Source organism: Anser anser (genome assembly GCF_964211835.1).
Source record: "Anser anser genome assembly, chromosome: 7".
Taxonomy (NCBI): domain Eukaryota; kingdom Metazoa; phylum Chordata; class Aves; order Anseriformes; family Anatidae; genus Anser; species Anser anser.
In genome coordinates, this window is record NC_139727.1 from 18226865 (window position 1) to 18249603 (window position 22739).

Here is a 22739-nt window from a genome sequence, read left to right on the forward strand (position 1 = left end):
GCTAAAGTGCAATGAAATACCTTCAAAATTTTCCTGGTGTGTGCCTATGAGCCCCCAAAGTCGAATACTAGGGAGGTACACTTACAAACTAAAAAGAATTATAAGGAACACAATACTAATGTTTTGTCAATGGAAAATGGCATGTATGGCTGGCAAGGGCTTGATATTTTTAATACAGCTGTAATTGTCTTCTAGGATTTATTTTGGAGTAACACGCCAGACTCTGGAGCATCGCATGCTCCTCAGCTGCCCCTCTCTGGGGCTCACTCCCTGCTCTCAGAGCTGTGTGGCTCATCTTGTTGATCCGTTCCTGCCAAGTACCACGACATTCCCTCTTCCTAGGTACCCCTTCCTGCCCTTCCATCCTCCTCCTTCCTCTCCTCCTGCACAGGAGTGTCCTCTGCTACTTCATAGCCAGCCAGGGCTTCCCAGCTGACTTCTACTGGAAATGCAAGTCGAAAGAAAAGTGGAAAAAAAGAAAGAAAAAAAAAAGTAGAAAAGGCACGCAGCTATCTCCACACCACCACCTCTGCGTGTTCCTGCTGTTTATAGCGAAGTATGTGGGTGGGCGGCAGGCAAAAGGGACGTGCGTTCAAATAAAGAAAAAAACCCTCCCTTTCTATGCCAGCATGGCTAGGTTCATGCGTTGAAGCAATCTTCATTGAAGCTCTAAATGTTTAACATCACAAAAAAAGTACCCAAATTCCACCTGCGTGAGATGATGTAATCCCAACTGCCAAAATACATTTGTTCTTTATAATTTCTCAAGAGGGTTTTGACAGCCAAAAACCTGTTTGAACTAAGTTTTTTAATACTGATTTACATTATGCTAATATAAATCAGCTTTGTCTAATTTCATTGCTTGGGAAACAAATTGCAAACCTGACCTCAAATAAGCAAGTGTATATTTAGCAAATGTCCTTAAAAATCATGATTTTGTATTGGAAATGGCTTATTACTGATACTGAAACAGACTTTATCGAACTCTCTGGGTTTTATACTGTATTACAATCAATATTTGTTTTTTCATAGTAATGGTACATTTGTATACTCCTGAAAAACTGCAATTATAAGCCCAATGCTAAGAGTGCTCCCATTTCTTAGGCAAACTGAACACATTTGCTTTAGGAGTGAAAAAGTACAAATACTTGATCTTAGTAAAGTGATACATGGAACTGATCCACATTTTTTCTTTTCCTCTAAAAATGTTTCACATAAAGGAATAGATTCCTTTATATATAGGGGATATATTTATATATAGGTATAGGGGAAATATGATGAATATAATATTCTGTAAATGCATTTTATAAATTTATATAGTCTAAGAGTTTAATGAGAAATAAAGGAAGTCTGTTTGTTTGTCCGGTGTCTGAACACTAATTCATTTATGTTTTGTCAGCTAATGCAGCTGGTAAGAGATCTTTCTTATAATGTATAGTACAGGTTCAGTACTATATACTATAGTACAGGAATAGTACAGGTTCAATTCCACAGGTTTGTCTGGGAGTCTGTATTTCGTTAGTAAAAATGACTTTGTATCTGTGACAGACTGAGACAGGCTGTGGTGATGCTGATTCACAGAGTCTCTTGACCTGTAATAGCAATGTTTTTGTTTTTTTTCCTACTTTTACTCTACAGTGAGGTTTTTAAGGCTAATGAAAATCTTTACATTAAAGGCGAGATTTTAATATCTACCACTATGGTGTATTCTTTTAAAGTGTAAAGTGAAATGCAACCCATGTGGTACTAATAGTATTTATTGCACTGGCTGCGCAATAAATAAGGCTCTGGGAGGTATCCTGCACTGCGGTCCTGGATGGCAACTACAAAAGCAGTGCTGAGCTGCTTTGGGGAAAAGTTCTCTCTGTTTTGCTCAAAAATGACTGCTCTGTGCACAGGGAAGCTGTGATGAAGGTGGCAATGATAACGTTCAGACACTAGTGACAACTGACAAGATCTTTGACAAACAGACAAATTTCAAAATAATGTTATTTTAAGAGCAAAGTCAGCATTTTCGTGCAGGTTAATTCTTTAGTAGGTAAGATCCCGCTTACTGCATTTGTTGGTATGCCCACAAATCTGGCTTAATTGCTTTGCCTCTCCTACAGGTGCAATGGAAGAACCCGACCCCTGACCCCTTCCAAAAAAAAAAAAAAGCATCTAAACGTTTTGTTAACCCAACTATTTGACTTTTTCTTTCTCTTTTGCACAGTAATTGAACTTCAGTAGACCTGCAGTGGCTGGCTGGTTTGACTACACTTACCCTGAAGTGGTACCATAAGGGGCACTCAGCTGAAAGCAGAGAGGTAATCAGAATATCCCTAGATAGGCTTCAACTGCTTTATGCCATGGTGAGTGGTTAATTTCTACACTGTTGGGTAGTTTAACAAGAGTGGGACCAGTTCTTGAAAACTACCATGGATTGTGCACCTTATTTTAGGCAGATTTCCTGCCTAAAAGTCTTGGTCATCAGGATTTATCTGTAGGAACACCTAGGCTGTGCGTTGCAAATGAATTTTGGTGAAAACTTTGCAACAACTGAACTGGGATTCAGGCAGTCCTGGGTATGAGCAACAGTTCTGTAAGTATGTAAGGAACTTTGCTGGCCAGAACATGTTATGTTAAGCAATAATTTTACAAAATGAACAGACATGGCACCCTTTCGTAGGTGTGGACAAAGCGAAATACAGACCTTTTTTTCTGCTGTTTTCCTTTTCCTTGTTGCTGTGATGAGATCTGTGCTTTAAAGCACGATTTGTTTTCCCATATGCCCATGGGCATGCTTTCTTGCTTATGTTTTTCTTCTATGCATGTGATCTTTGAGTTAAATGAGCGTATTGACGTTCACAGCTGTATGGCTGACCAGATCAAAAACTTGATAGGCCAGCTCTTTACCTGATGAAGATCGATCAGCTGGTCATCTATCTTTTTTTCATTTGACCAAAGTTAAAACCGAGTTATATGTTTAAAAACATTCAGTTTTTGTAGACAGAGAATGTAACACAGATGCAGATGTTTTACATACAGTGGATATGTGATAGACAATTTTCATTGTATTACTTTCAATATACCACTTTTCTGTTATAAACCACCCAAAGGGTGTGAGGAGACTTACTAGTAAACATTTCAGTAGGATCACTACTGCACTAATGAGAGTGAAGATCATTTTTCAGGCAAATACCAGTAAAATATCTAGCAAATATCAGCAGAGCTTTCATTAGATTAATGCAATATTTGAATTTCATATTTTTTTTTCACATTTGATATCAGATTGTAAAATAGGGTCTACATATTAAAACAGTATCAGCTGCTTTGAATTTGGAAAACCCACTAGGGAAAAAATAACAACATTTAAAATTGTTCCTTTTAAAATCCTTGTTAAAATTAATTGTCTAAAAAAAATTTAAAAAATTACCTCTGGGAGAGGGAAAAAAATATGTAAAGTTCTACATAAAACTTTATACGTTTTAAAACTGCATTCAAAATAAAGCTTTCTGGAAAACTCTGTTTATAGAAGAAACACAAATCGTGCTCAGTTGAAGAAAAATAATATTTCAGTAAGACTGGGGAAAAAAACCACCTCTAAAATACTACGTCTCTGCAAAACTGAGGATCAAATAAAAGAACCGTAACGTCAATGGTATTTTTTTCGTTCAGCCCTGCTCTTTCTGCTGCAAGTGATTTGATTTGGGTACTCGGTACCCCGTTCGGCCATCCAGGTAGGTGAAATAGGGAATGTCGGGGTAGTATCCGGATATCCATTGGGCTTCACGTGATGGATGTTGCCAAGGAAACCGCTCCCTTGGCAGCCATGCAGCGAGCACGTCCGCCTCTTCAGCTCCCCGACACAGCCCTGCTAGTCTATCAGCTGGAGGGAGGAAAGCAAACAGCTGTGGAGAGAGCAGGGAGAAGTAATTAAAGTGTTTAAATCCTTTGTGTTTAAAAGTTGAGATGGCCTTCAGGGTCCCAACCAAGGGACGGCGGGAGTATGCTGGGATGGGGGCTCTTGGTAGCATGCCCCAGGCCTCGGATGGAGTTACACCGATGTTCTCCTCTGCCTGCACAGATTTAAACTACATCTGTGTGGTACTGCCTCCAAGCGAGGTGGAAAGCACAAGGCTGTGTAAAGACTTTCTCTTTTGGAGGGCATTGACCCTACACCAAACACAAGCAGAGTTCCAAGTAACAGGTGTTCCTAAAAATGTGTCATAGTGGGTGGCACGACCTGCTTGTCCATAATGTGTTGGGAAAGGAATGTTTTTCCTTCTCCGTGTGCAATTATAACCAATATCTTGCCAGGAATATGTTTGACAGCTCTCAGAAAGAATTAATCCCCGGGGCTGCCAGCCGTACTTAGTCTTGGTTCTCATCTAGCGTCTGTGCTGTTGAGGGACATCTTTTCCTCTGGTGGTTTCAAATGCCTATTGGGAGTCCCTCACTTGAGGTAAAGTGTCACAAGGGATGTGAATCTGAAAGGAATAGTCTTCTCTAAGCATCATATAAACCTGAGAGGATTTTAGAGCTGAGATCTGTTACTTGGTTAAATGCTGAAGTAGAAATGCCCATTAAGACTATAAAGGAATTCCTCACTTGTGAGCACATTTCTTCCTCTTCCTAACAGCTGATTCGAGGCCAAGGAGCAGGCAGTCCTTAGTTCTCTAGCATCAAAGGAGCCATTAATATTTCATATTTTGTAGTGTCGGCTCAGATGATTCATATCTTAGCTTTTATACATATATATAGTATGGAACACTAAATGCCTGTTTGTTGCAAATTTTCTAGAAAACTGGTCACAAACAGTAAGAAAGCTCATGTGTCAGACCCAAAGCTTTATTATTGACCTGATTATCTCACCAAACTCCTCCTGAGTGGTAGATTTCCTGTGGTCACCTAGCAAGCCACTTTGTTCTAAAAATCTTCCCAAAACAGGTAAAAGTGGGTGGTGATTTAGCATTACAAGGATTTTTGGGATAGCAATTTGGAGCCAATATGGCTATTGCTTTCTGGTTTTCCACGGGTGGTTCCTCTGCTTCAGGTACTCGCTCTTATTCACTTACACATATTGCAAATAAAAGATGGGAAAAAGATGTATGTGTCTGTGCTGTACTGGGGTTACCCAAGCTAAGAACTTGAAGAATATTAACTTCTTTATTTTGGTCGGTTTCTAGTTTTTAGTTATGCTGTACTCTTAAAACTCCCTTGGCAGTTCCAAATGATTCATCTTTCTCTCACTTCTTAATAACTTCTGCATGCCATTGTTGTGTATAGTAAACTGTAGCTATTTTTCTCCCATGAGGGGCTGAAAATGATTCCTGTAAGCTGTGTACTTAGCAAATCCATTTGTAAAGTGCATTTGAAGAGCTTGTGAATGTATTGGGGGCTACCATATAAAGAGGAGATTATTCATTCAGGGAGAATTTAGTTACACTTTTCCTATGCAGTATAGGTTCCCTTCCTTGGAAATAATTTGTGAAGTTTCCTGTCATAGGAAAAAAATAAATTTGGTTTGGTGTCTGTTATTTTCATATATTCATAGAAAAATAGATAATTGAATGGATTATCATGATTTTCTCACAACATATCCTTTCTTGAATGATGCTAACACCTTCCTTGATGATTGATGTTCAATGTCTATGGGAGAGTACCAATAGAAAATACAATTGTTTTATTTTCCTGTATATACATAAATACTGTATTTTGCCAGAAATGCATTGTTTTAGCATTACTGTTTTTAAATACTGCTACACCATAGTGTCTATCTTGAATCATTTTTAAGAAATATAATTTGAGCTAAGTAATTTATAAATTAAAAAATACCCATACTTATAGCCTATTAAAGTTTGCTAAATTAATTTCAGGTTTGAATACAAGATTTTAAGAATAGTCAGATAGAAAGGTGCATAAATTACACATAAATTTACTGAAATACCTGTTTATATGGACAAATGTTAAAACGTGCAGAGTAATTGTCTTCTAGAGCTTTAGTCCGTTTAAAAAAAAAAGTCCAGTGTGAACAAAAGATAGATCTTATTTCTTATTTTTCATGTTCATAGGCTTAGTCTTTTTCTTTTTTCCTGTTTTCTCTCTCTCCCTGTTATGAACTCTACTTCTTGTTTCTATTTTCTGTTGCACATGGGCCTTTCCTATGGATGTGAATGTTAAATAAACAATGGCGTGCTTTTCACTTATAAATCAAGTTGCCCCTTCAGCATACAACTGTTCATGAGGCAGCGTGCAATTAATCCTGCAGGAGCTGATCTAAAACTTGCTTACCTTGATGCTCAATTTGTTTCATTCTCATCAATTAATGTGTTGGCAGAGAAATTTCTCCTGCAGGCCGCTGCTGGCTTACAGCAAGCCTCAATGTGAAGAACCCTGCTGGGCAGGTACACAGGGAAAGGGACCCTGTGCCTTACAGGACTGGCATTGCATCTCTTTCTTCATTTGATTAGAGACCTTTGTAGTAGTTCTGTACCTCTGTACTGACCATTGTAGAGCTCCAAATCCTTGGTGGCCTCAGCAGCTCCAGGACTTACCTTGCTTTATACCTACATGAGTCACTTTGTTGAACTAAAAAAATGCTCAGCCCACCTGGTTGCTGCACTGCAAAGAGCTTCAGCTCACCTTGAGTTAGTCCTGCTGCAATCAGCTGTAAGGTTACTTGCCTAAACAAGGTGCAGAAATTAGCCTGAATTTTCAAGTAGGCATTTGTTAATTCAATGCAGTATTGGTAACAGATGGAAATTACTCTTAAGGATTGGTGACACTGCTTGTGTTATTTAAGAAAAACCCTTTAATTGCCTGTAGTTGTCTCTATAGGTATCCAGCTGCAGAGCAGATGTGACCATACAGCTCAGTGTATATCCCAGCTCTGTTCTAAATGAAAAGTAGGTGAGTTTAGTATTTCTAGGCTGTAGGATTTCCAACACTGCCTTTTAATACATATGTGAGTATAGATGACAACCTGTCTGCGTGTCTGAGACATGCTAGATTGCTCTTGAATATCGTTGCTTAATACTGGATTGATGATTGAACTGGCTAGTTTGAAACTACAGAGTTTATTCAGAACATGCTATAGCTTCCTTTCCTTAGGGGAAAAGGAATATTTTCCCTAATTTTCCCTTCAGTGAAGTTTCCACACAGAATGAGAACTACCCTTAATCTCCCTCCTGCCAAACACAAAAATTAGTGGAACAATTTGCATCCAGAAGCAAAAGGAGATCGCAGAATACCATTGAATTAATGAAAAGAGAAAGGCTATTGTAATCTCTGTAATAAGCCAGAGCACTGTGGGCTGAAGTAGGAGTCTTCTGTGCTGACATTTGAATGATGACAGCATTTTCTGAAATGGGGATATTTTGCCTCTTAGGGCAGCTATCAGACTGTCAGAACTCAGGGGTTCCTTTTCATTTTTTAAAGTGACCTTCTGTTTCTGTCGGCATAGCTGAAAACTTGGTGACCATTCCTTCATCCTCCCTCGCTGCAGGGAGCCTGCACTACATCTGGCATGTCAGAAGGGACCTGGGGCATGAAGAAGTATGTAGAAGAATTTCCTCTCCCAAGCCCTCAGCACAACCAAGGAAATAATTCCTTGTTTATTTGGATCAGCCTTGGCCATAGCCTGAGCTGTCCTGACCCACAGCAGCTGAGTCGAGCTGATGCTGACAGAGGCTCTCCCGCCTAGCTGTGCTTTTTAGATGCTCTGCAGCAGCGCTCAGGATGTGTGCAGGTTTAATTCTAACTTCTCACAGACCTGATGACAGCCCCATGAAGGCACAACAGCATTTAGGATTAAGAGGGCTAAAATTAACCTTTACACCCAGCCGGCGGGCTGTCTCTCAGGAAGCCCTGTAGAACAAGGATATCGCTTGTTCTCCTACCAGTTGGGGAACACAAACACGTTGTAGTGAACAGCTGCAATGAGGAGAATAAATGGGTCTGGTAGAAAAGTAATTTGTTAGGGTTACAGAAAAACAGAAATTATTACAAAGAAATTGATTTAAATACTTATAGATTGGGTTCAGCAAGTCAGTTGTGTTCCTTTGCTAACATTCAACCCCACTTCACCCACTGAGGTTCAATAAAGATAATAAGTAGAAGCATTTGGCCCAAGATACTAATCAGTCCAGCGACTGTGACGTGATGCATTAGAATCTGATCATTCAGTTGGCGTTCCAGGTTACATGGTAAGCAAAAATGTGTTTCACCACACACACACACAGACTCTTTGGTAAAAATTTATCACTGAAGTATGTTGGTGTTCAGACCAAGAAGAATGCAAACGGTCATTAAAATCCCTCTTTGGCCAAATGGGGAGGGAGTTAATCAGAGCACTGGAGAGTGGCCTGGAATATTGGGAAGTACTGTCTCCTGTCCAAATGTCTGTGTCTATTGCTATACAAAAAAAGTTGTGTTTTTTTCAATTAAGATGTTACAAAAGGTCTCAAGTTCAAAATCAATTATTAATTGTACCTTAGTGGACTTAATGTGTCAGGGCAACAGCTTAGGTATGCTATAAGCAAAGAGTTGATCTATCGATACTTGCCCAGCAGTTGCACGTCCTTCTGTGAGGATGAGTGAAGCATCTTAGAGGCAGAAGGACCAAACCTGTGATGGACAGCTTTAAAATGGGATAAAAAGGACTTGGCAATTTGGAATGTATTTCCAGCCCAAGGTGTTGTTTTTCTTCCCCCCCCACATCTGTGGACTTTAGAGAACTGATTATTTTATCTCATTTTGTATTTAAATATATTTTATTTTTTATCTTTACTCAGAATTTTCTATGTATGTTTTTAGTGGATAATGCCTCTACTGAGTTACCACACTCAGTAAATCAGATTTTGATCAACGTATCAGACTGAGCTTACAGATGCTGTCAGGGAACAAAATGTTAAGTTCTTTGCAACAAGAGCAAGACAAACAAACAGGACTGCCTTGCTAGAAGTTTCCATGAGTGCTGATACTGCTGAAAGCTTCCTTTGTAGCCGGGCCAGTTGCATCTGAGTTAGAAATTACCATTAAATTAATTAACACTATGAAAAGGTGGGATACTATAAGTAAAGAGAGCTGTAAACATTTCCCTGATGTGAGATGGGGCTAATGGACTGGGGGGAAGCATTGGACTCATGCCTCTTTATAAAATTCAATACCCATCCCTATGTGTGCTGAAAGGAAAGCTATATTACTGGTGGAAATATCTTCAAAATAGTCAAGTAATAATGAATTAAATAAGCAAAGACAACTTTGTTAGAATATTAGGGTGGGGAAGTATTTTTTGCTATGTAAATCTTTCTTAAAATATCCTGTTACTGGCTCTTCTTTTTAAGTTTTCTTTTCTTCACACTGTTTAAAGCTAACTTTCTAGTTTCTCTGCGGCATTATGAGTATTTATTTAATGCTTACACGTAATCACGGAGAAATTACTTACCATCTACGTCCTTACAATATTTATGTGCCTAATTTAACTGCAGCCTGTGAGACTATTTTCTTAAAAGTTAACAGGGTTTATTCCTCCCAGATAACAGAGTATCACATTTCTATATGGATTGGAACTTCACGTTTCCACGTAGATTGAAACATAGAGTCTCAAAAACTATTTGATGCTCTAGAGGCATAGCTACTAAGTGTGAATGAAAACATGAAAAAATACAATGTTAAATTACATTAAGGTGAGTTAAATGATCAAAATAGATGAAATGTAGCTATAATCTGTGATTAGTGGCCCCAACATGGTATGGGAAAGTAGTAATGGTTATTTCAGGTGTGTATGGTATGACTGTGGCTTTCAGTGATTAATATAGCTAAAATAGTAAAGCCAAACATAAATGATGACTATAAGCAATAAATACCACTTCAAGCATCGCAGCCTGAAAGGAAGCCATACATTTGGGGCTGAAACATCCTCCTCTTCAGAGGCAAGCATAACTTTCTAGCTGTCGGGCCAGATTTATTGGCTACAACACAAGTCTTTAATGAACCTTAACAAAACAGTCAATTAGCAAAGAGCTTACCACCCTATTAGAGCAAAGGTTTTTATGAAAATGTGTTGCTGTACATTTTGAATCCCCATTATGTTGTGGTTTTGATCTAAATTGACTTTTCAATTGAATTTCCTCATTTTGAGTGGTTCGTCCCAATTATCCAACTTCTGGGCTTCATCACATGTCCTACTTAGTTTTGGGCTACCGCTGCACTCATTCTTCAGCAGGTTAGCATTGCGGTAAGAACGATTTCATTGGCATACTGGAAATTTCTTGCTTAATTTAAGAAAAAATAGAATTGCATGCTTTGTCCATCAGGTATAATAATATGGAGGAAAAAAATGTAAAAAAATGAATATTCCTACTTGTATTTAGCAGTTATTGTTCTTCTGGTTTTGGGCTCAAATTAATAAGCATAGGAATCTAGGAACTGTCATATTACCTCTGACTAACGGTCCATCTAGCCCAGAATCCTGTCTCAGGCAGTCTCATGAACAAGATGCATTTGAAAGAGATGCGGAAAGCGTATGATTTGTCCAGCTGAGAAATTTATTCTAGCCTCTACTCGGTGGTGCTTGGTTTACTTCCTGGAGCATGAGGATTTATATCCTCATGTTTTTTATTTTATTATGACCTGATATAACTTCATTTTCACATAAATGGCTGCAATTAAAAAAAAAAAAAAGGCCTAACTTGTTTTCAAGGATGTCTTTCAGCTGTGAAATCTTCAGTTTCACTTTATGTAATATGAAATTGTTGCCTTATACCACTTTTAAACTAATTTTTTCCAGTGATCCCTTGCTCTTCTGTCATGAGAACAGTATCTTACCATGACCAAGTTTTCATTTCCTTCATTAGCTTACATGTGTTTATTTCCCCGTTATTTATCTCTTTTAGCTAATTATTTCTAATCTGTCATTGTTGCTTCATTATGTCTTTTAAAAAAATGATAAAAGCTTTTGTGCGTTTATCATTTCCCACTATTTCTTTTTTAATAGGACATGAACAGCAATGATGACAATAGCTAAAGCCATCTGGATGAGTTTAACTAGTGATGTAGTGTCTTACCGGAGCTGGAATACTTGGAGGTGCTCAGCCTTCTTTCATTTCACACAAGCTAACCAAAGCCCTCAGAGGACACACTTATGAGCAGTAAGGAAGCAGCTTAGGAAGTTAGGCTTTCTAGGTAGCTCTTCTGTTGATCAATTTTTATTACTTCACATTGAACAGGAATTATAGTAACTGTTCATGGGTCAGGGACTACATTGCATGGCTCTTCCCTGGTGTAGCAAGCCTTGTACGTCCTTATACGTTGCTCTTCTCTGTGGATCAGTCAATCTTGAATTCCCCTTTTACTTCATGTAAGATTTTTTTTTATTTTTCTAGCCTTGTGGAAATTGGCATGACTTAATCATGAAGTATCTTCCAGCTACTTGTCTTCCCCAGGATGGTTGTGTAGCCTCTGTTTAGAGGAGGTGGAAGAGGTCAGGAACCTTTCAGAAGGTGGACAGAGCTACTTTCTCTCACTGGCCTGTTTAATAAAAAAGAGGTTACCATCACCACAAATACTTTCACGTATATATTTAGATGAAAGTGGCTGCAGGTGAAACATAATGCAAACTCTGTCCTGTAAGCATTGAACTTTCTGAACAGGTCCAGAATACAACATTCAGTTGTATGGTATGACACTGAACTTCTTAGTAGGCAGTTCTGGATATGCTTAACATCAGTAGTCAAAATATGTAATACCAAACACCTTGAACTCGACCCATATGATAATCTATGAAAACTCTCCTTTCACTCTCTTGGAACTAGCATCTTGTTTCATTTTTTAAGTGGAGTTAGCTACAAATGCAAAATTTATTCTGTTTGTCTAGAAAAGGTTAGTGAAGAGTCAGAGATAGGAGTGGGTGCCTTGCTGGTGATACAAGTGCAGTGTTCAGAGACTACATAACTGTTTTTCTCAGATGAGCTGATAATGCTGACAGTAATAGTGAGGACTGAGGCATGAAAGCCCAAGGACAGTGAAGGAGAGCAAATGTTCAGTTAAGAAACAGAACCATTATAGTGCCCACACCTGCATGCTGTCCTCTACATTTACGTGCTGTTCTCAGGGTTTAGGAGGTGTGTGGTGCCTTCTGCTAAGAAAGGAGTCAGCAATCTCTCTGAGAGAACAACTTGCATTGCAGTTCAAGAAGGCTTCCGGGCACTATAAGGCAAAGAAAGCTTGCCATGTCGTTTGCTATCCATGCTGAACAGTGAGTGATCTTCCATCTAATTCATCTGCAAAAGAAACACAGCTAATGTAATGTAATGCTTTTCTCTTAACCTCAAATTTCTCTTTGAGTTTTGCTTACACTTGCATGTGCAAATGTGTAAATCTTGTCTAGTTTATTCCTAGATTGGAACAACTATTTCTGACACTAATACTGCAGGCAGATAGTCACTTCCTAATAACTTGTGCAAGTCTAGACTTACCTAAGTCAGTACGAGCTGATTATTCTAACTGAGCTTGTCCAAATACTTACTGCATTGCTGAGACACTGGATGCTTCACTTAGAGGTGATTTTGCCAATTCGAGACATCCAGCTTTGTAATTCATCAATATTTAATGTAAGTCTTCAGAGGTCAACCTGATGACATTGAAAATCTTCCCTCTCATGTTGCAACTACACAAGTGACTCAAATACACATGCAAGCCCAGTAGGCCCCAGGGACAATGATGTAGTTTGGGAAGATTCTTCTGATACAGGTTCTTCAGGGACACAGTCGATTGTCAATGGTAGTGATAAAAGATTCTTGAAGGTTGCAAAAAAAAAAAAAAAAAAAAGCATCTTCAAGTATGTATTCATTGTTTAAATTGCTTTAGCCACCTAAAATCTTATTTCTGTTTTGTCCTGATTAAGAAAAATAAATTGCTTCTTTAGGTTTTTGGTTGGGATCTTATCTGTGTTGTGCCCATATAAATCAAGGGTAGCCCCAGTGTGACAATTATAGATTATACTGATGTAAACAAAGATTAGGATTAATCTGGCCATCAGTCTATAACAGGAAAATGCCACGGGTTATGTTTCAAAGGTTTATATCAAGGGTGTTCAGCATTTAATAGTAGAGAAATAATTCTGGAAGAAGACAGTAAGTGAGCACTATTAAAAAATGGCTGGAGTAGGGCAGAGATAGCATGATTGGGACTGACATGATAAATACCAAAGACTGCTCTTCTCCCTCAGGCTGCTGTGAAGAAGCCACCAGAGGAACCACACCCACCCACCTCATTGACCATTAAATATTGCACTTATCTTAGAGTAAAGGTTATTCGTTCGTGGTCCTGGCTGAAATCCATTTTGCATAACAGTTTTCTAGCTGCTGCCTCTGTAGGTGGATAAGGGGGTCTCCACTTCCTGTCCTAAACTGCTAGGTGGAAGCTATTCTGTGACTCTTGCTACCAGTGAATAATTGGCTTTGACAAGGTGTTCAATTGAATATTTTTGGAAACCATTTTGGCTTTAATGGGATGCACAGTGATCCATCTAAAAGAATTTGTCCTGTGTCTGTTGGACCTTGTATAGACAAGCAACACGTATTTCTTATTTGTGAAAGCTACTCATCTAACTTTTGCCCCTCTATTAGACTAAATCATTACAGCAAGGTAAAAACCTGAATTTATTCACAACCGTGCTTTCTCTCTTGTCTGCTGCTGAGGTCCCTGTGCTAAACTGTGCTGGCTGTGTGCTCCACAGCAGGGAGCTGTAGGATGAAGGGATTTCTTCTCACAGCTTGTTCGGCAGCTTGAAGCAAATGGAGATTTCAAAACTGAAGGCTTTAGGGCGGCCAGAGAATCTGATATTCTTCCAGGTTTCTCTAGCACAAGTCATTGCACGTTGTACAAAAGCGTCCTTAAGAACGAAGTGAATGCAGATTGCTACCAGCCTGATACTGTAGTATGATTTTTATTAGCAATTTCATACATTACCTGGCACTGAGTATAGATGACTTCATCTGAAGCTGGGCAGTAGTGAGTCAGCTCGCTCTTGTATGTGCATGGCTGTATTCCAGCCCTACAATGTGGAAATACAAAGATCATAAACGAATGTTGTTTTCCTTTATAGATTCATAATACATCAAAACATCAAGAAACGGAGATTATGCTGTACTTTTTAGGAAGCCCTGGCCCTGATTTGGTGCCATGGCACTGTAGTCATGGCTTGTTGCATGTGCACCTTTCTCTAACTTCCTTCAGTGGCATAGAAGAGCAGCCTTGTCCAGCCACAGGGTATTGAACCATTCACATGTTTTGATCCTGGGAGGAAAAGGTAGACTACATACCCTAAAAACTTCCCATGAGTGCCAGAATGACTTTATGTAATGTGACTCTGTATTGAGACTGCCTTCAGTTTTCCATGAAGTGATACAGCAATGAGATTACGTTTAAGACAGGAGAAGGCCATTACCAAACCTGCAGGTGTCTCTTCTCTGGAATAACTGGAAAGCACCTATAGCACAGTTGTTTCTGTGTGTCTTGATAGGAATGAGGGAGTGGGACCACAAAACATGCCTAGTACAGCTGTTTATGGTTTTGTCTTTCCTCTTACAAAATGCTTGCCTCGGTTTTTCAAGATTATTAAGCTTTATTTCAAAAATTGGAAAAATGCTGGAGCAAGTTATCCTACCTTGTAAGCTCCTAGAATTAAAACATCCAGAAGGGATTCGTCTTGAGGAAACAGAAAAAAATCACATCTAGCTAATGTAATTTCCCCCCTGAAACTGGGAAATGATTATTGTGGATAGGACATAGTAGATGATTCTTTCTGTCTCATGGGGAAATATGCCCCACATAACCAAATAACAGATACAAACCGAGTTAGAAAGCTTATACCTAAGAGGAGTTACCCCTGTTCCCTATCAAAGGAGAAAGGTGCAATGCATGAAGTCTGCAGAACTTTGTGCAGGAACCAGTTCTGTTCAGTGTTTTCATTACAGACCTGGATTATGGCATAAAGAGTGGGATTCTTAATTTGTCTTCTATGAGGAACTACAAGTACCTTGTGAGAGAAATTAGAATAAAAAAATCACATGGTTTAATGAAAAATAGGATGAAATTAAACAGGATGTAGTGTAGCGCTCCTGTGGGAATAACTATCTGCACGCAGAGAGGATGGGTGATAACTGGCCAAACGGAAAAGGAGTTGAGGGAAACAATCATGTTGAACAGGAATCTACAATTTCACGCTATTCCACAAGAAAAAATCATAGTGGGGCGTATAAAAGAAGTACAGTTTGCAACATACATAAAGTGATCCTTCCAAATTATTCAGAATTGGCAGTACTGTGCCAAATTTAGAGCACACAGAAATAAATTAGGAGGACCAAAAGTGGAATTTGAGGTGCAAATGCTTACAAGATCACAATGAAAAAAAATGTGAAATGCAGAGGAAACACTTGATAACACTGTTGAGCAGCTAAGTAGTTTGGATCATCAGTCTCTGCTGCTGGTATGAGTGGAAGTTCCTACTTGATCCTGGCTGATATCTAGAAACAGAGGTGCAAAATAAGGAGACAGTAGTCAAAATTTGCTATTTTGAAAATGCAAGAGGTTGTTCCAGTTCTGGGAGCTGAATTCCAAAGTAGGCAAGCTACTTAAGCAAACAAAGAAATTATGGGGGGAGATGTCCATTAAAAAATGAACTGTTCTAGCTGATTGAAAAGGAACAAATGTGTGCTTAAATTCCCAGATCACTTTTACAACTTTTTTTTTTTTTTTTTAAGACCTGTAAGATTTACATCTGGACCTGGCAAGCTGACAAAATGTTAACTCAGAACAGCTAATAGTCGTAAGAAAATTCTAACCAGGATGTCTTTCACACAAATATAACTGTGCTACCCCTCTCTCTAGCCATGCAAGTAGCAGATCTGGAAGCGACACCTGACTTAATTAAAGTAAATAGACATAGGGTCCTTCATATGGCCTCTGGGACCCTATTGAGAAACCAGATGATTACAGTGCAAGGCTCACTTTCTTGGTCCAGAAACTGCACAGGAGATGAAAAGTAAGAAGGTACTTTTTTGGTTAATTTTCAGAATGGAAAAATTTAAGAGCAGGTGTTGACTCGTCTGATGCATTTATTAATCTCAAAATGCAGAGCTGTACTGAAGCATCACATTTGCAAAGCTTATTCAGCTCTTGCCTTGGCTTGGGCCAGAGTGGGGAATTTAAAAGTGACTTAAACCAAAAGGTGAATAAACGGTGTGACATGTTGACAAGTGCATTACAGAAGGTTTGAAAAGGCAGCCTTACCTAGCTGCATCTTTCAGTCGCTGTTGTTGAGATACCATTTCTTACTGTTGGTGGCACAGGAGAGGTGCTCATGTCCTAGCACCTCTGAGTCCCCAGCCTGTATAACTGCATCCAGCATCCTTTGAGACACATTGCTGTGTACAAGTGAGATGAAAATGCATTTCTCTGCGCCCCTGGTGAGATGGCTTCAGTCTCATGACTCACTTAACACCACTGATGCTGCTGTTGTTTTTCTAAGGTAGGTCAAAAATCCCTTCCTGGGAAGAAATTCTACTAAACACTGTTAAAATGAGGCGTGTACTGGACATGTGCTACAGTGCGTCCATCCCTTACAGGGATCTCAAGGGCTCTTGGTTATGTGTGGCTGGGGGGAAGACCAGTCACATTAGAAGGAATTCCGCAATAAGAGTAATCGTGCCATAAGGCGCTTAAACAGCTCCCGTTATTGCAAACATGAGAGAAAGAAGAGAATATAAATATAACTTTTTAAATCATACGTATTAAAGTTTGTACTTCTACTTTCTGAAATTGAAATTACTGGCATTCTTGTGATAGCTGATCACTTCCAAATACTGTCCTGAACCTCTTACCAAGATTTATGAATATTTTGGAGGAGATTCTAATGTGCTAAATTCCCTTTTTCCCATTTGTGTAGGTCAGACTGTACTCTTTGGACTACTAGAACGAATGATATTCAGGTTACGATGGAGCAAATTCCTTTGGTGAGTGGAAAAATGCTTTTTAAATTTGGATTCATTATTGCTCATGTGTCAGAACTTAGAGAGGTTTTGCTGGATTTAAAGGTAGGGGAGACCTGCATGCAGATTTCTTCCGCAACTTTAATCTGCCTATGAGCACAGTCAAGTTGACCTTTCCTACGGCTTTGGTTTTGCTAACAGATGAAGCAACAGAAATGCAGTAATGCTTATGTTGAAATTTCAGCCATGGCTGTGCTTGTTTTTCCTCCTAGGACTGCTCAGTTCCCTTCTGCTTAACTCAGGGATGTGTCCATATGCCTCAGACAGTGGAAGTGAAAAAATCTTTTCTAGCCACTGAAAGAATAGACTATTCGAGACGTCCTAGCAGCCTGTCAAGGCTGTGTATGGAAGATAGGGAAAACATTCAGCCTATATACAAAAACTAATGCATGGAACATTTAACAAGACAAAGTCTAGATATAATGTATGCAGGAAGCTGCAAAGGTCAAACACTGAATAGATGCATAAAGATGGCTTCTGAAAGAGAGAGAAGATAAAAATTTACACATCCTGTAAATAATCCTGAAATAATTGAAAGCCACTCTGAAATGTAAGAACAACCTGGAAGGCAGATAAGGGCCTTATATACTGAAATATGTAATGAATCACAGTTCTCTAAATGACCAGACAGAGCTGTTACAGTGATCAGTGAGCCCCCCGTTCAGTGTGTGATGGATATGAACATGTTTACCTCTCTGTTGTTAGATCTGGAAGATTAGCAGCATGTCTGGGCTTCCCAGGAGGTTTGGCAGAACCGATGAGATGGTTAGACAGTGATGGCGATCCATACTTCAATGGGTGATTGGGAGTGCCTCTAGGCATTGTTTTAAGATACTGAATACAATTTTCAAGTTTTCAAAATACTACATGAGCAAGGGTTAATATTTTAAAAATTTGTTGTATTCTGTTTGCAAGCAGGTAATGCAAAGGTGCACAGATACAGAAAAAGTTCCCAGCTGCTATTAAAATGTCACTGGATGTCTATTGACTTTAATTAGTATGTAGGCATTCTTTGGTGCTGTTGTTACTGCATGCATCCTGCATTTCTGTTTTAACTGATTCAGTTACCATTAACATTTAATCACTCAATAGATGCGTTAACAACCAAGCCCTAAAAAAAACCCTGCTTAGTTCTGGAAGCTGCTAATTCTATTCAGCTGATACTAGTTTCAGTACCAGTCAGAGATACTCAACTCTTAACGCTCATTATTTCCCATGCATAAGAATTCAGAAACCTTATTAGTGTTGAGTTTCAAAAAAGTGCACCTGATTTTGACAGCTGTCCCGTGGCATTTCAGAGAAGTAGGGAATTAATGGTCACTGATGCAAATCAGCCCTTTTCCTGGGAGAGGGATCAGAAACTTTGAGTGAAGTGCATCCCATGTGAGATGAGCTTTCCAAAACCTCCCCCTGTGCACTACCACATTTTGGAAAAGTAGGACTATGTGCTGTACTTGTAAAGATTGATAACTGTGTTCTTCCTTGTACAAAAGACTTTACATTTGATACTCTTCAGTCATTTTTCTGGTTGAAAATCAGAAGATTTCTGATCACAGCATATTTATTTCACATTATTAGAATTTACCCTTGTAAGAGACTTGGACAATGTTACTTTTAGAGGCTGAAGCATCTGTGTTGTTTGCCACGATCCCTTGGACCTTGACAGGGAGGAAAACCTCCAGAACCAGAGAAAAGCACGTATTATTATTATTTTGTGAAATTCTGTTCAGTTCTGGCTGAGATCTAGACTTCGTAATTTCCCTTTTAGCACTTGATTTCTTAGCAAAATGCTGGCAGTTTGTCAAAGCATAAACAGCGTAACCTGGCGCAGCGTGCTGCCAGGAGTTACGGTGTCTCATACTGGCAGGGACACGATCTCTGCAGGGAAGAGGGAGAAAGAGTCTTGGTTAGACTGGATTTCTCAGGGAAGTAGTCTCACCCGCTCCAGTGATCAGACCAACAAATAACATCAATGCCCCGCTTCCAGTTAGGACAAAAATCTCTTCTCTTGGGCAGGTGATGTAGTTACTCATGTTGTGAGGTGATGATAGATAATGGGGAACTGTTTTCCCGTGTTCTCACTTGAAGAGAGAGAGAAAAAAAAAAGAAAACAGGAAAAAAAAATCATTCCTCTCTTTTTATGACAGTTTTCTTGTGTTAAAAGCTGCTTCAGTTGTGGAGTCAAGCACTCGAGTTAGGAAAAGCCAGAATGATGGTCATCAGTGTAACCTCTTAATGCAACCTCTTCCTGCATATTCATTACGATGTAATACTTAATTACAGCACTTGAATCTCTTTCCAGATCTTTCTTATATTAGTAGATAGATATAAGTATGTATTTGTGTGTTTTAGTAGGGTTTCCAGTTCCTTTGTAGATACCTGAAGGCACATGTAGAAGAGAACAGCAGAAGAGGATTGCTGGAAGAGAACATCCTGTGGTTAAGGCAGGTGAATGAGAAGAATTCTCTTTTATCCCAGTTCAGCTGCTTTTATCCCTGTTTTGTGCATACTGCTGAGCAAGCTGCTTCAACCAAAATACCTTTCTGTGGCTACTGTCTGTGTTTGTCTCATCTTCTGGACCCCTCAGGCCTAATGTGCAGAAGTGCTGAGCACTCACAGGTGCAAATGAAATCAATAGGAAGCATGGTCATTCAGCGTTTTGGGAATTAAGGCAGAGCAGATTGGATATCTGGACATGGGGAGAAGGACAGTAATTTCTGGGAGTAAGCCCTTCCTCTCCAAACCATCTGCAGCGTGGCCTCTGGCATACTTCTTTGTCTCAGTGTCTCTGTCATGGAGATGGTACATCTTGCAGTAAATGTAAATTGCTTAATGTCTGTGAGGCACTCCCGGTGAAAAGCACCCCAAATAACACCGTGTGGAATCTCTGCCTTTTATGCGTATAGCAGGTTTGGGATAGCGTTGAGGATAGAGTATTGCTGCACATGTGCAAAACTACGCCACCCATGCGTATATATACACACACAAGACATCCCTAGATGACTATACATGTGTACATTTAAAAATATATACGTGTATTTAAAGGTATGTTTACATACATGTTAGAACAGCTTGGAATCGCAACTACTTGGATTGCCTTTACAAGCCCCCAAAACAGGGTGTTACTAATTCTCTTTACTAGACATCTTCTTTAGCAGAGTTGATGGCTCCCAATCATCAACTGAATACAGTGCTTAATGTTTTCATTTTTACATAATTATCAGTGTATTTTTAAATTTGATTCCCAGCTAGGAATTGGATAATACATTTTTTTTTTTTTCCTGAATAGATACTATTCCTAATTCAAGGGTTAAGGCAGAGTATGTATGTTATGGTAGAGGTAGATGCATTGCCCCTTGTCCATCTCTGTGTGAAGCTATCAAACTAAGTAGTGGCGCCACTCCTCGGATTACAACTGGGAGTATTTTCAAATGGTTTTAATTAACTTCAGGAAGGCAGGATGGGACTCAGACGGTATTAAAGAAAAATAAATAGTTTTAGGAATGCATAATTAAGGGTGAGGGTTGGAGTCTTAGAAGATAATGTATCTTTCTGGTGGAAAATTAAATTGTGTCAGTAGAGTAACTCTGGATTTATACCTGTAAATGTCAGACAAGAAAATGGCCTGAAATGCACTAGTACATAAAGGAATTGCACCTGCTTTCAGTGAAATCAATATCAAAATTTCCATTCATTTCAATAGCGCTAAGAGATGATGGATTAGGAGAATTTAATTTGGGGCTTTGGGGAATTATATTCACAATTGTAATTGTATTTATATAAAATGCACATTGATCCTTGAACAAACTCTCAGTACAGCCGGCCATTGAAAAAAAACAGAAATGTTGCAAATGCATGGGCACATTCTTCATATGATTAACGGTTTGTTGAAAGAGAACGTAGGGATGTGGTAGTAGATATTGCCCTGCTTGCAATTATTTTGAGTTGTAAAACAGATTAAGCAGAGGCTTAAGGTACGAGCTCAGTAAATGTAGCCATATTTAAACAAACAGTAGTGAATTTACTCCTTCACTCTGAATTTTAAGATTAAATAAATGGTAGTCTTTAAATTATATGTAAGCACATGCAAATATTTAATTAATGGGGTCTTGACACTCTAGCTTGTAATTCCTGATTTCTTATTAAAATAATCCACCAAATTTTGAAGTAAAAATTAAATCTTTCTCTAATTAAAAGCATTACTTTTCAAATAAGATTGTGTACTGTGACAGGTAGTTCTAAATTCTGCATTAGTACAGAAGCTCCCGAGCTCTCAAATTTATAGATCTCCTATGTAAGCAAACAAGATTCTCTGCTACCATCTCTGTGACTCATCTAATAATGCTGGGGAGAAATATCTGGCTAGTGCAACAACCAGCTCAAACGTTGCTATACGTTTTCCTTGCTGTCAACAGCTTTCCTGTGCTTCCTTTTCTTTCTGTAACAGTTAATTTGTAGAAGTTACCAGTTGGGTGCTTAAGAAGCCTGGGGGAAAGGAAGTATGGCACGGAGGCAGGGAGAATGAAAAGTCATCGAAGGTTTTCGTTCAGTTGTTGGGTTACGAATCGTGCTAGCTGAGGGATGACCTGTGAGCTCCCTTCTGTAGTGCACATTCCCATATGTATAGGTAAATACTTACAGCATTCCTGTGTAGCACCAGGACGGGGTCAAGATTCATGCTCTCATCACCACCAGAGGGGAGAAGAGCACAAAAAGGGCCATCTCAATCAATAACAGTTCTGCTTTTAACTTCAGAGACCACGAAGGATGAAATTTGGGGCCCAACTGCAGGTGGAGGGTTTAGTCCGGATTTACAGAGGTGAAACTGAGAAGGGGTCAGGGGGTGGCTAAGCTAATTTAGCCACTGCTGGCAGCTGGGCCTGCACCACCTGCATGGCCTGCTCCTTCTGACCTGCTCAGCAAAGGCTTTGCTGCTTATCCAGCTCCTCCGTGAGCCTGCTCAGCTTGCCAAAGGGTGAAGGAAACTCTGCTTCTCTCTGCCAGGGTGGCTTTCTGCTGATATAATGAGCTAAACTGCTGTGCTGTAGGGTCAACCAAAGTTAGTGCACAGAAAAAAAGCAGGAATGTGGCTTGGGGAACTTTTTCTAGCAAAGCCACTTCAGACAGCAGCCAGCCCCAGTTCCTATCTGTGACTCTCGCTTTCATGATCGAACCGCTGCTGGAGTCAGTCTGTGGGGCCACTGCAAGGAACGAGATTGGGAATTGATTCCTGATAAACTTAATCCACAAAAATAAAAGGACAGATATCTTGAATAGGAGTCGGTTCCCCCTGGTGGCATGGGAGCCTCGGCTGTTTATGCCACTGAAGAAAGTTAATTGCTGGAAGTAGGTTTTCTGAGCATAGTTTTCATGTGAGCGAGCATAGTGGGAACAGAAGCAGCACTGGGGTCTCTGGACTCTCTGGCCAACCCATTTTTTGGAGGAATTTTATTGTTATAGGATTCTCCCCCAGAAAGTGGAGTCTGCAGTGGCCTACAGCATTGCTGATGGTCTCTAGCTGCTGTTTCCCCGGGTGGGGGCAGATTGCTGGGCTTTAGGCCCTAATTATGGGACTATGAGGTGAATAGAGGTAGAGACACAGATGTTGGTCTGGCCTGTTTGAGATTTTAAAGCAGTTTGCCCAAAATCTCCCATTTAAGCCTGCAAAGCTCACGCTTTATGGAAGCGCTCATATTTGAAGCAAGT

General features: G+C 39.5%; 1 protein-coding gene and 1 long non-coding RNA gene across 4 annotated transcripts in view; one reads left to right on the forward strand and one right to left on the reverse strand.

Moving 5' to 3' along the window:
- Positions 1 to 22739, forward strand: part of LOC310902572 (uncharacterized protein) — an 881556-nt gene that overhangs the window by 666417 nt on the left and 192400 nt on the right. For both annotated transcript variants that reach the window (XM_083844332.1, XM_083844331.1), the window contains exons 1-2: positions 12958 to 16513; positions 16931 to 16997. In XM_083844332.1, the coding sequence (XP_083700458.1) occupies positions 16425 to 16513; positions 16931 to 16997 (156 nt within the window). In that variant the 5' untranslated portion in view covers positions 12958 to 16424. Of the gene's footprint in view, positions 16514 to 16930; positions 16998 to 22739 lie in introns of those variants that run through there.
- LOC310902574 lies at positions 3666 to 19379 on the reverse strand. Of its 2 annotated transcripts, XR_014586791.1 has the most exons (5): positions 17725 to 19379; positions 13954 to 14038; positions 12509 to 12778; positions 12058 to 12263; positions 3666 to 11511 (listed from the first exon to the last, which is right to left on the reverse strand). It is a non-coding gene; the product is annotated as an uncharacterized lncRNA (long non-coding RNA). The 2 variants fall into 2 exon arrangements; XR_014586792.1 differs by having other exon boundaries at positions 3666 to 12263.